This window comes from Henckelia pumila, chromosome 3 (assembly GCF_033568475.1).
Source record: "Henckelia pumila isolate YLH828 chromosome 3, ASM3356847v2, whole genome shotgun sequence".
Lineage (NCBI taxonomy): Eukaryota > Viridiplantae > Streptophyta > Magnoliopsida > Lamiales > Gesneriaceae > Henckelia > Henckelia pumila.
The window spans coordinates 24,653,023-24,664,288 of record NC_133122.1 but is presented as its reverse complement, the minus strand read 5'-3'; the positions used below and the strand labels follow the sequence as shown (position 1 = coordinate 24,664,288).

The 11,266-nt window shown below is 36.4% G+C and overlaps 1 protein-coding gene across 1 annotated transcript; it reads right to left on the bottom strand.

The window, feature by feature from the left end:
- Positions 1-8,929: 8,929 nt before the first annotated feature.
- On the bottom strand, positions 8,930-11,035 carry LOC140886324 (uncharacterized). The gene is made up of 5 exons (XM_073292864.1): positions 10,490-11,035; positions 10,338-10,402; positions 10,214-10,263; positions 9,827-9,879; positions 8,930-9,127 (listed from the first exon to the last, which is right to left on the bottom strand). Exons 1-5 carry the CDS (start codon positions 10,622-10,624, stop codon positions 8,930-8,932), a joined length of 501 nt encoding a protein of 166 aa, XP_073148965.1. The 5' UTR covers positions 10,625-11,035.
- Positions 11,036-11,266: the final 231 nt, after the last annotated feature.

Here is an 11,266-nt window from a genome sequence, read left to right as displayed (position 1 = left end):
TATGCTCGAATTAAAGTCTAGGACACTTGAGTTTAGACACTAACAAAAAGGTTGCGTATGTGTGTGACTACTTGTTATTACGTGACTTGTTTGTTGTGTTTATTATTTGAACTTAACTGATAGAACCAGTAGTTCTTGGCTTTCTACCTTAGTTTATGAATTCTTATTAGAACTCTGAGTTCCTATCATAGTTTTCTGTTCGTTACGTTATTTCTGTCTGTATTCAAATCCTTGTGTCTTGTAGAATGGCACCAGGAGGAAGAGGTAGAAAAGGGAAGGAAGTTGTAGAAGAGTCTGCCGCAGAAAATATTAGAAACCTTGATGATATTGTCAGGGGAAGACGTGGTCGACCAGCTGTCCATCCTTCGAAAGATGTGGATTTAGAGGTGGAACAACAACCACGGATAAATCCTGACAAAGGAAAAGCGATTCAGGCTGAGTCTGATCCAATAGCCCAATTGACATAGAAAATGGGAGGAATTCGATTAATAATTTCTCAATTTCAGGAGTTGCGTCCGCAAAAGTTCTTTGGCAATGAAGAAAGTGAGAAAGCTGCTAGTTGGTTGAAAAGTCTCAACAATATGTTTAATGGACTAGAATATCCTGATGAAATTCGACTGAAGTTAGTTTCTTTTCAACTTAAAGACCGAGCGCAACTTTGGTGGGAAACGACAGCAGAAACACTTTCTGATTCTAGTGAAAAGATTACATGGAAAGTATTTTGTACTCAATTTGCACAAGAATATGCACCACCATCTTATTATTCTACTAAAGAAGATGAATTTAATCTGTTGGTGCAAGGCAATAAATCTGTTGCTGACTATGCTTCTTAGTTTTCTGCTCTTTTGCCTTATGTCCTACATGTTGCAAAGAATGATCGGTCAAAGCTTTCACATTTTCTGAAGGGGCTTACACGAACGATCCATACTTTGGTGACTACTGGAACTCCATCGACTTATATGAAAGCGGTAGAAAAGGCAAAGAAGATTGAAGCGAGTCTACTCAGGGGTGAACCACAATCAATCCCAGCATCTGTTCCTCAAGGAGCTGGAAGTAGTTCACAGACACCAATGGGTTTACCTTCATATCAGCCTATTCAATTTTCTCAGCAAGCGAAAAGGCCTTGGTTTAAAGCTAGGGGGAAACCATTTAAAAAGAAGCCACAGTCTAGTTCGTCCAGTTCCAGTGGGAGTTCAGTTGGATCGTCTGGTAGGGTGTACTATGACAGATGTGGTGGTAATCATTTGAGTGCACATTGTACAGGATTTCCAGGAATTTGTTATACTTGTGGGCAGGCTGGACATTCATCTAGAGTATGTCCAAATGCTGGAAGACAGCAAGTGCAACCACAACACTTTGGCCAGTTTCCTCGGCGACCATCGTTCAGGCCATCTGCACCTGTACCGCAGTTTGCTCCTACACAGCCTTATGTTCCGGTACAGCCAACGCAGCGGCCTAGGTATCCATCTCCTCAGAGTCAGCAGCGTTTTCTAGGTCCACAGCAGGCTCAAGTCCATGCTATGACTCAGGATCAGGCACAAGATGCACCTGGGGGAGTTATTGCAGGTATTTGTTACATTTTTTAGTATCCTGCACGTATCTTGATAGACACAGGAGCATCTCATTCATTTTTATCTGTTACATTTGCTGATGAGCATGAGATTGCATTTACTCCGTTGTTGGATACTGTGTCTGTAGCTACTCCTGCTGGTATTTTCTTGATGTCTAATGAGATAGTTTTGAATTGTGTGATTAGATTTGAGGATAAGATCATGATAACCAATCTAATCAAACTAGTTATGTCTGATTTTGATTGTATTCTGGGTATGGATACACTGATGAATTATAGAGCTACTGTTGATTGTTACCATGGCATTGTGAGATTTAGACCATATTATGGAAATAAGTGAAATTTTTATGGTACTGATTCACAATCTCGCATTCCATTAGTATCGGCAATGGAAATGTTTAGATTATTGTCGATAGGAAATGAAGGATTTATGATTTATTTTCTTGATGCGACGAAGGAAGAGAAATTGAAAGTTTCAGATATTCCTGTCGTCAAGGATTTTCCTGATGTATTTCCTGATGAGATTCTGGGTTTTCCGCCTCAGAGGGAAATAGATCTTAGCATTGAGTTGATGCCAGGGACAAGTCCGATTTTTCGAGCCCCATATCGATTAGCTCCGGCAAAATTGAAAGAACTTAAGACGCAATTGCAAGATTTGCTGGAAAAAGGGTATATTAGACCAAGTGTGTCACCTTGGGGTGCTCCAGTCTTGTTTGTGAAGAAGAAAGATGGAACGATGAGAACGTGCATCGATTATCGGCAATTGAACCAGGCTACTGTGAAGAATAAGTATCCTTTGCCACGAATTGATGACTTGTTTGATCAGTTGCAGGGTACGTCTGTGTATTCTAAAATTGATCTTCGTTCTGGGAATCATCAACTTAGAGTTCGAGAGGAAGATGTTCCCAAAACAGCATTTTGAACGCGTTACGGGCATTATGAATTCTTAGTTGTTCCTTTTGGGTTGACTAATGCTCCAGCAGTTTTTATGGATTTAATGAATCGTGTGTTTCGGGAGTTTATAGATCGATTTGTTATCGTGTTCATTGATGACATTTTGATTTATTCTAAGTCAAGAAAGGAGCATAAAGAACATTTGATATTAGTACTTGAGAAACTCAGAACATCACAATTATATGCTAAGTTTTCAAAATGTGAATTTTGGTTGGACAGAGTATTATTTCTAGGACATGTGATATCAACACAAGGAGTATCTGTCGATCCTAGTAAAATTGAAGTTGTTCTTAATTGGTCCAGACCAACCAATTTCTCTGAGATTCGAAGCTTTTTGGGTTTGGCTAGATATTGCAGGCGTTTCATCAAGGGATTTTCTGAAATATCTAGGCCTATGACTATATTGACGCAAAAAGATCGACGTTTTGTGTGGACTGAAGAATGTGAAGCTAGTTTCCAGACTTTGAAAGAGAAATTGACTACGGCTCCAGTACTAGCATTACCTTCAGGCTCAGGTGGATTTGTTGTTTGTACAGATGCTTCTTTGAATGGACTGGGTTGTGTTTTGATGCAAAATGGACGCGTGATTGCATATGCATCTTGTCAATTGAAACCACATGAGACTCGTTATCCAGTTCATGATTTAGAATTGGCTGCCATTGTGCATGCATTGAAAATATGGCGTCATTATCTGTACGGTGAACAGTTTGTGATTTATTCCGATCATAAGAGTCTAAAATATTTATTCACACAGTCTGATTTGAATATGAGACAACGTCGATGGTTGGAACTGCTTAAGGATTTTGACTGTGATATTCAATACCAGCCAGGAAATGTGAATCAAGTTGCAGATGCTTTGAGCAGAAAAGTTCATACTAATATGTTGGCATCTTTAACTATTTCTAAAGTTCATGAGCATTTGGGAACTTCAGGATGGACTTATCGAGCTAAAGGTAATCATTTCATAGTTTCATCTATTCAAGTTGAACCACGAATAATTTCAAAAATCAAAGCAGCACAAAAGACTGATCCATATATTCATCACTTGAAAGAATTAACTCCAGCTGGTCAGTCAGGGAAATTCCTTGTTGCTTATGATGGATGTTTGCGTTATAATGGTAGACTTGTGGTTCCGAATTTGATAGATTTGAAAGAAGATATACTACGAGAAGCTCATTTTAGTCGACATAGTGTACATCCTGGAATTCGAAAGATGTATCATATTTTGAAAGCCCATTACTAGTGGAAGGTATGAAGAATGATATTTCTGACTTTGTCGCTAAGTGTCTGACGTGTCAACAAGTTAAGGATGAAAGAATGAGACCAGGTGGTATGTTACATTGTCTTGAAGTACCACAGTGGAATTGGGAACACATTACTATGGATTTCGTGACACACCTACCTCGATCTAATCGTGGTTGTGATGCCATTTGGGTTATTGTGGATAGATTGTCTAAATCTGCCCATTTTATTCCATATGATCGTACTTGGACATATACAAAAATGGCGAAAATGTACATTGATCAGATAGTGCGATTGCATGGTGTGCCAGTTACTGTAGTATCAGACCGTGATCCCAGATTTACTTCTAAGTTTTGGTCTAGTTTGCAATCAGCTTTGGGTTCTAAATTGGCCATGAGTACTGCCTATCATCCACAGACAGATGGACAATCTGAAAGAACTATTCAGACGCTTGAAGATTTATTACGAGATGTTGTGATGGATTTCAGTGGTGGTTGGCAAGAATCTTTAGCTTTGGTGGAATTCTCTTACAATAATAGTTATCAAATATCTATCGGGATGACACCATTTGAAGCCTTGTATGGCAGAAAATGTAGATCTCCGATATGTTGGGAAGAAGTAGGAGAACGACAGTTGTCCGGACCAGAGTTTATTCAAGAAATGAAAGAAAAAGTTGAACTGATCAGGAAAAGAATGAAAGTAGCCCAGGATCGTCAAGCTAGCTATGCTAATAACAGGTGTAGACCTTTAGAATTTCAGGTTGGCGATTTTTTTTTCTTGAAAGTATCACCATTTCGTGGTACTATGAGATTTGGGCGTAAAGGGAAATTAACTCCTCGTTATATCGGTCCGTACGAGATTGTCGAGAAGATTGGTATTTTGGCGTATTGTTTGAACTTGCCGCAGAGTTTGTCTGCGATACATGATGTATTTCACGTATCTATGATGCAGAAGTATGAACCAGATCCTTCTCATATCTTGAGGGCTGATGATGTGGAGTTGGATAGTTCCCTTAGCTATGTTTAATATCCAGTGCAGATTCTTGATCATAAAGAAAAGCAACTTAGGAACAAGACGATTCCTTTAGTTATGGTGGAATGGAGTAGACATGGGAGAGAAGAAGCCACATGGGAATTGGAGTCTAGAATGTGTCAAGAATGGCCTCACTTGTTTGAAAATATGATGACTTATTCCATGTACTCTAATTTTCCTATGTACTATCAGTGGTAGATGTTTAACCACTTTGTATATAAGTTTGATGTGTGTTAATTTCGAGGACGAAATCTTGATTTTAGAGGGGAGAAATGTAAGGACCCGATTTTACTATATTAATTAATTCATGTGTTAAAAATATGTATTACTAAATATCAGTTTATAGACGATATTAAAATGCATATTTAATTTATAGAGCACACAAGAGTTGAAATAACTCAAACCGGGTCAAGTTTTAACCCCGAATGAATAAAATAGAACACACAATTAAACTGGAATATATTTTAATGGATATATATCAATATATAGATATATAGATATATGATATGTATCCTTACCTTGCTCTCTATCTCCTCAAGTCGCGTTCCCATTCTCTGTTCTTTTGTTTTAAAGTTTCTTCGTAGCTTCAAATCGCCGTAACTTTTCCGTCGGTTATCGATTTTTGAAAATAAATATAGTTCTGGACTCCTCGCAAGGTAAGATTTCTTTTGATACCCATTTCGCAAGTTTTCATCGTCGTCTCAAAAACTCCGTCCGACCAGTTGCTGCCGTCGCCGCTCGTGTTCGCCGAAATTCGGAAAAATAACCTTGGTTTAGGTTGTTTAGCGCTTAAACTCAAAGCTTTGCACAAAATTCAGAACTTCCAGAGGTAGATTTCGAGATTAGGTTTCGAATTTTGGGGCTTTGTTTGGTTAATTTGAATTCCAGTGATTGATATTTGTTTAATTCTTGATTGTAGGTGTAATATTTCGGTTGAATTGAGGTATGGTTATTTTTCAGAATAGATTTGGGAATTATTTCGAAATTTCAGATTATATTATGTTGGATTTTCGAATTATAGAGATGTTTAAATCGTTGTTTGGATGTTTAGATGTGTTAGAATTGTTATAGATTAATTTCAGGATTTTTGAACAATTTTTTTGGAAAATTCAGATATGCCGTGTTGGGTATTTCGACTTTTTGAGTTATTTATTTGATATTTGGACATTGATAGGATGATTTAATATGAGATGTGAAGTTAAGGAAATGTTAGTTTGATTTTTAGAATTAGTTCCGATAATTTTCAGATTTGTAAACGGAAACAGGAATTAATATGATATCAATGGTTTTCCACAGGATTGTACTATTCGAGAATTACTTGAGATATTTCTGTGGTAAATTAAGTGTTGGTTGAGGTACGTATGAGCTGTTTATATTACGACGTCTATAATGACATGTAATGATATTAAGTATTTTGTAATGAGTGATAAAGTGCTTTATGTGCTTATGTGGATTATATGATTGCATTCATTCATTTACATTTTTTCATAGCACGTTGAGCCTTGACTCCTTTGATTACTATTGATATTGATCTCTTGAGATGTATTGAGTCATCATGGAGCGAGTGACATTGTTTAGTGCACTCCTGAGATAGCATGAGGCACGGACAAGTAGCTCCTGTCGCCCTCCGATGCTACGTACGACACTCCTGATGACAGCATGAGGCTGGACGGGTCGCTCCTGTCACCCTCCGATGCTACATGTATGGATTAGCAATGATGATTCGAGGTCTACTGCGTTCCTGGTACGGGTGGCCACTAAGATTATTGTGATACGTTTCGTTTGGACTCGATTTGGTATCCCTTATTCTATTGATACCTGTCACGCATTACATTGCATTTCATTGCATTGTACTTGATTTTATTCATGTCAGTTATATTTGTCGTAATTTTTATAGTTCATCGTACTGTGGTTGTTTGTGATTCCATAGCAGGTTATCCAGGGGGATTTGACGCATCTGGTGGAGCGTCATCTAGTGGTACCCAGTGAGACGAGCGTGGAGTCGAGTTCCCAGATATATGTATATATTAGTTTAGCGAGTTTTATATTTGCCGGGGTGATGCCCTGTGTATCTGTATCGATAGTTTTGGACTTTGTTTTGGATTGTTATTTGTGTGATCGAGCCTTGCCGGCTCTGCATGTGTTTAGTCCTGGCCAGTGCGGCTATAGGTTTGTAAATTGGAGTTGTGACTCTATTTTCGAGTATATATTGCTGGTTGTGTTGTACAGGTTTTTGGGATGTCCTATTTACGAATAGGTCATGCCGAAATTTCTGTAGGCCCAAACGCAAATTTTTAACTCGTTTTCGCTGTTTACATTAATTAATCCCGGTTGTTTGATCATTAAATATTAAATCAGGACACGGGCCCTTTCATATGATTTGATGCTTGAAATTGGTTACATGTATATATGCATGTTTGGAAAGGTATAAACCATTCTTAGTGTTGAATTTAGATGAGATAGATTGATAGGAATCATTTTTGACAGCAACAGGTTTCTTCTGATTTTTCTGGAAAAGATGGCACGCTCGATCCTGTGAAAAGCCCCGATCGAGCGCGACCATCAATTTGCAAAAACAGAGAAATTAAATATTGGGCTCGCTCGATCGGACGAGTTCATCCGATCGAGCGAGGCCAATATATTTTTGGGACCCGAGAGCAGAGCTTTAGTGCTCGCTCGATCGGGTGAGTTCACTCGATCAAGCGAGGTGATGATTTATTTTTAAAAAAAATTCTTACTTTGCTCTTGGTTTCTTTAATTGATGTTTAATGAATGTTAATTGTTCATTAATTGCTCTTTAAGATGAGATTAGCAACCCGAGGTCCCCACATAATACTTGGTCTTCTAAGCGTTCAAAATCTGATAATAGATCTAACAAAACGGAATAAAGACTTAAAAATAGACTAGAGTCCTAAATAAAAGAGTTTCCAAATTAAAAACTTCTTCCCGAACAGCCCGTCTCACTCGATCCGTAAACTTTGATGGATCGAGCGAGAAAATCTCTGTCTCGATTATCCACATTTCTTCCTACGGCCGCTCTATCGGTAGAGTTTGACGGATCGAGCGGCCAAAACTCTTTCTCGAAGTCTTCATCTCCCTCGCTCGATCAATAAAGTTTGACAGATCGAGCCATGAAAATTCTGTCCAAAAAGTTCTCCAAAATGTCATGTCCTATAAAATAACCTGGGAAACATGTAATGAAGACACGATAAATAAAATACGAACTAAATACTAAATTAAAACACACAAATGCATGCAAAACAACAACATAATGATGTTAATTAATATGCAACACAAACACAACTATCAAATTCCCCCACACTTAATCCTTGCTCGCCCTCGAGCAAGTCCTTGTATCTTCCTAGTAATTAAATTTTTTATATGTACAAGAAAAATGCAAAACAACAACGGTGTTTATCCGTTGTTAAAGGCCATAAAAAACTGTTGTTAAAGCCCATGTTGTTAAAGAGGGCGCTCAAAGACAACGGTTTTTAACCGTTGTCTTTTAAGAAAAAGACAACAGTTTTACAACGGTGAAAAACCGTTGTATTTTCCTTCAATGACAACGGTTTTTCACTGTTGTCTTTGAGCGAGCTTTTTAATTAACGAGACTTTCAACAACAGTTTTAGACAATCTACGACAACAGTTAAAAAACATTGTCTTTTTTAGATAAAAAAAACAAAAAAAAATTAAAATTTAATACACAAATTTGCATTATTATAAATTATTTAAAATACAAAATTCAAAAATAAAATTTAATAAACAATTTTCCAACGTTTGAAAATAAGATTTACAACATTCAAAAAAATAATACAACCAAAAAAATGACAACAATAAACTAATAACCAAATGTAAAGAAGCCGCACTGCAACTCCCAGCGCTCCTTCACTTGATGAAGTCTTTCTATTTTTTTGGGCTTACCTGCATTTTTCCCAATATTCTTGAAGACACATGCTAAAAATAAAGATATATAATATAAATTAGAAACCATAATTATAAACCAGATTGTCTTTTGTATTAACAAATAATATCTTCAAACTAATAAATTAGTTTAGAGAAAATATATGTATCAACTACAAAAAGTTCAAAAAATAAGAAAAATAAACTTAAAATTTTACCGTACAAAAACTTCATAGAAATAAGTAGGTGTACTTACTTTCTGGGGTCAGAGCGTTCAACTGATAGTTTCCTTGTCTTAGCAAACTGTAGCAATGCTGGAGGTGTAAGTTTGTTTCCAGATAATGACCAAACACAATCAGGATATGCATATGAATGTGTAGTGGCAGATGAAGCTCGGGGACTAGATGCATCTCATTCTCTGCTGTCTCCTATGCCCAACAAAATATAAGACATACTTATCCATGTGATCAACACAAACTTTTACATGTATATATAATGAGATCATACAGTTCAACTGAATGTTGGTTCATGCATTCTCCTTCTGACAATTACTTAGAAAAGGTAGGAGGGAAATTTTAATGGTTCTATGTGTCAAATGATTTTCACCCTCACTTTCTAGGAGACAAAACCAAGGAATTCAATTCCCTAAGAGCTCAAATTTAACATAAAAGTAAAATGTGAATATCTAAACACAAAATAAATAATAAATAACATTACAAAATGAAACAACCAATAAAACTTAATGTACAAGAATACAATCAGCCTTTGCCCGATCATCAGTTATCGAAGGCAATTCTGAATCTAACACGAAGAGATGCACATGACTTGATATTTGAACAAGTCTCTTAGATTTCTTACATTGTAGTGCTTTGAAACTGTGCAGTTAGATAATTCATTACATTTGATATGCATAATTCAAACTGCATATGTCAAGATACAAAGTATTTCCAAGAATCTCTTATGTTACCTACACAGTGGGAGTGAGGAAAATTATCCAAATACAATAGAATAAACTTATAAAATTTATTTATGTTTACTAAACCAGAACCTGTAAATGTATAAATTAACGCAAAAAATCAATTCACAGATGCTTCAGAAACTAAAGGAAGTAACAACATGAACCATACCTTAAAACTTGCACATTTGACGAAGCAAAATGGAGAAGCAAAGTCCTCTGTCACTGCATGTAAAAAAGATTAACTCAAGCTTCTTGTAAATATTCACAAAAACACAATCTTACTTTTTATCAAAATGTAAGGCATTGGATAATGACTGGTTCCACGCATCCAGTTCCACAAAAGAAGCAGGCACGAGACCAAAATATAATTAAAAAAGGTAGTAGACACACAAGATCTCTGTTAAAATGGAAATTACTGTTAATACAATACATAGATCTGAATAACCAAACGTTAGAGAATATGATTTGATTACACAGGCTCAAGGAAGACACGGAAAAGGAGACTCAAAAATAAATAAAGCATCCAAGGGAGAATTAAATGTAGCACGGAAAGTACCATTGTTGAACACCCACATAGGTAATGGGCCCAAGTACTCAGCATGCAAGCTGCAGAAAAGTGGTGAAAAAAAGGAAATTAGGATACATGCTTATCAAATGTGAGGAAAATTGCTGATATACACCTGTAGATATTCAAAGTGACTGAGCCCTTCACCGGTCCAGTATAGAGGTGCTGAAAATTCTTTACCTGCAAAGGGGAACTCGGCATTCATCTGGCTGGTCACAATCGAGGAGTGCAAACTGAAATATGCCACATACGGGAAACTGGGCATACCGATTCAGTTTCATCAAAGAACTGTAGAATCTCGAGCTCAAGATAGGGATCATTCTTTTGCAAGAACTTCCATCCCTCAGTCTTCTCTACATTTTTGAAGTTACTAAAAAAGAAATAAAAAACTCGACGCCGCATCAGAAGAATACGTGTGGTTTTAGACGATTATCAACTTCAATAGATAAGATGCGAAAAAAATTCCAAGGTTGCAATAAATAAACCATATTATTCCTCAAGTCTTTCTATGGCCACGTACGTAGAAGAATCAAGAATAAATGTATGATTTCATGGTGTTTGGATTGGTTTTCATGGTGCTCTTTAGGGATGCATATACTGTAACTTTATTTGGTTTTGCTTTGAAATAAATAATATATGCACTTCACATAACACATAATAAACAGAGATATCAAAAGCACACATAATAATTTATGATTTCTTAAATTCCAGAGATCTAGTAGCATGAGCTTTGTTGAACTTTGGGGATATATGTTTGACATTTCATCAATGCACATTCCACGAACAAAGATAAAAGCACAACAACACTTTTGATTTTTTAATCTTTTTAGAGATCGATATGTTTTCACAATTTATTAAAATTGATAAAAAAAAAAAAAAAACCACAAGATTAATCCATCAAATTCAAATGTACCTCGCAAGACTATCATTGAACTATATTTCCAAAAAAACTTTGCATTCCATTTTCAAGGTAAGATCATATTAATACTATGAAGTACTTTATGCAGCACGTAGAAACATGAAATTAAACATTCATAAGAAAAC

Excerpts from the sequence above, each read along its gene's own strand:
- LOC140886324 (XM_073292864.1), bottom strand. The coding sequence starts at position 10,624 with ATGCGGCGTCGAGTTTTTTATTTCTTTTTTAGTAACTTCAAAAATGTA. Across the intron at positions 10,403-10,489 it reads TCTTTGATGAAACTGAATCG|GTAAAGAATTTTCAGCACCT; the intron begins GTATGCCCAGTT and ends TCCCCTTTGCAG. Across the intron at positions 9,880-10,213 it reads TATGTGGGTGTTCAACAATG|TGACAGAGGACTTTGCTTCT; the intron begins GTACTTTCCGTG and ends TTTTACATGCAG.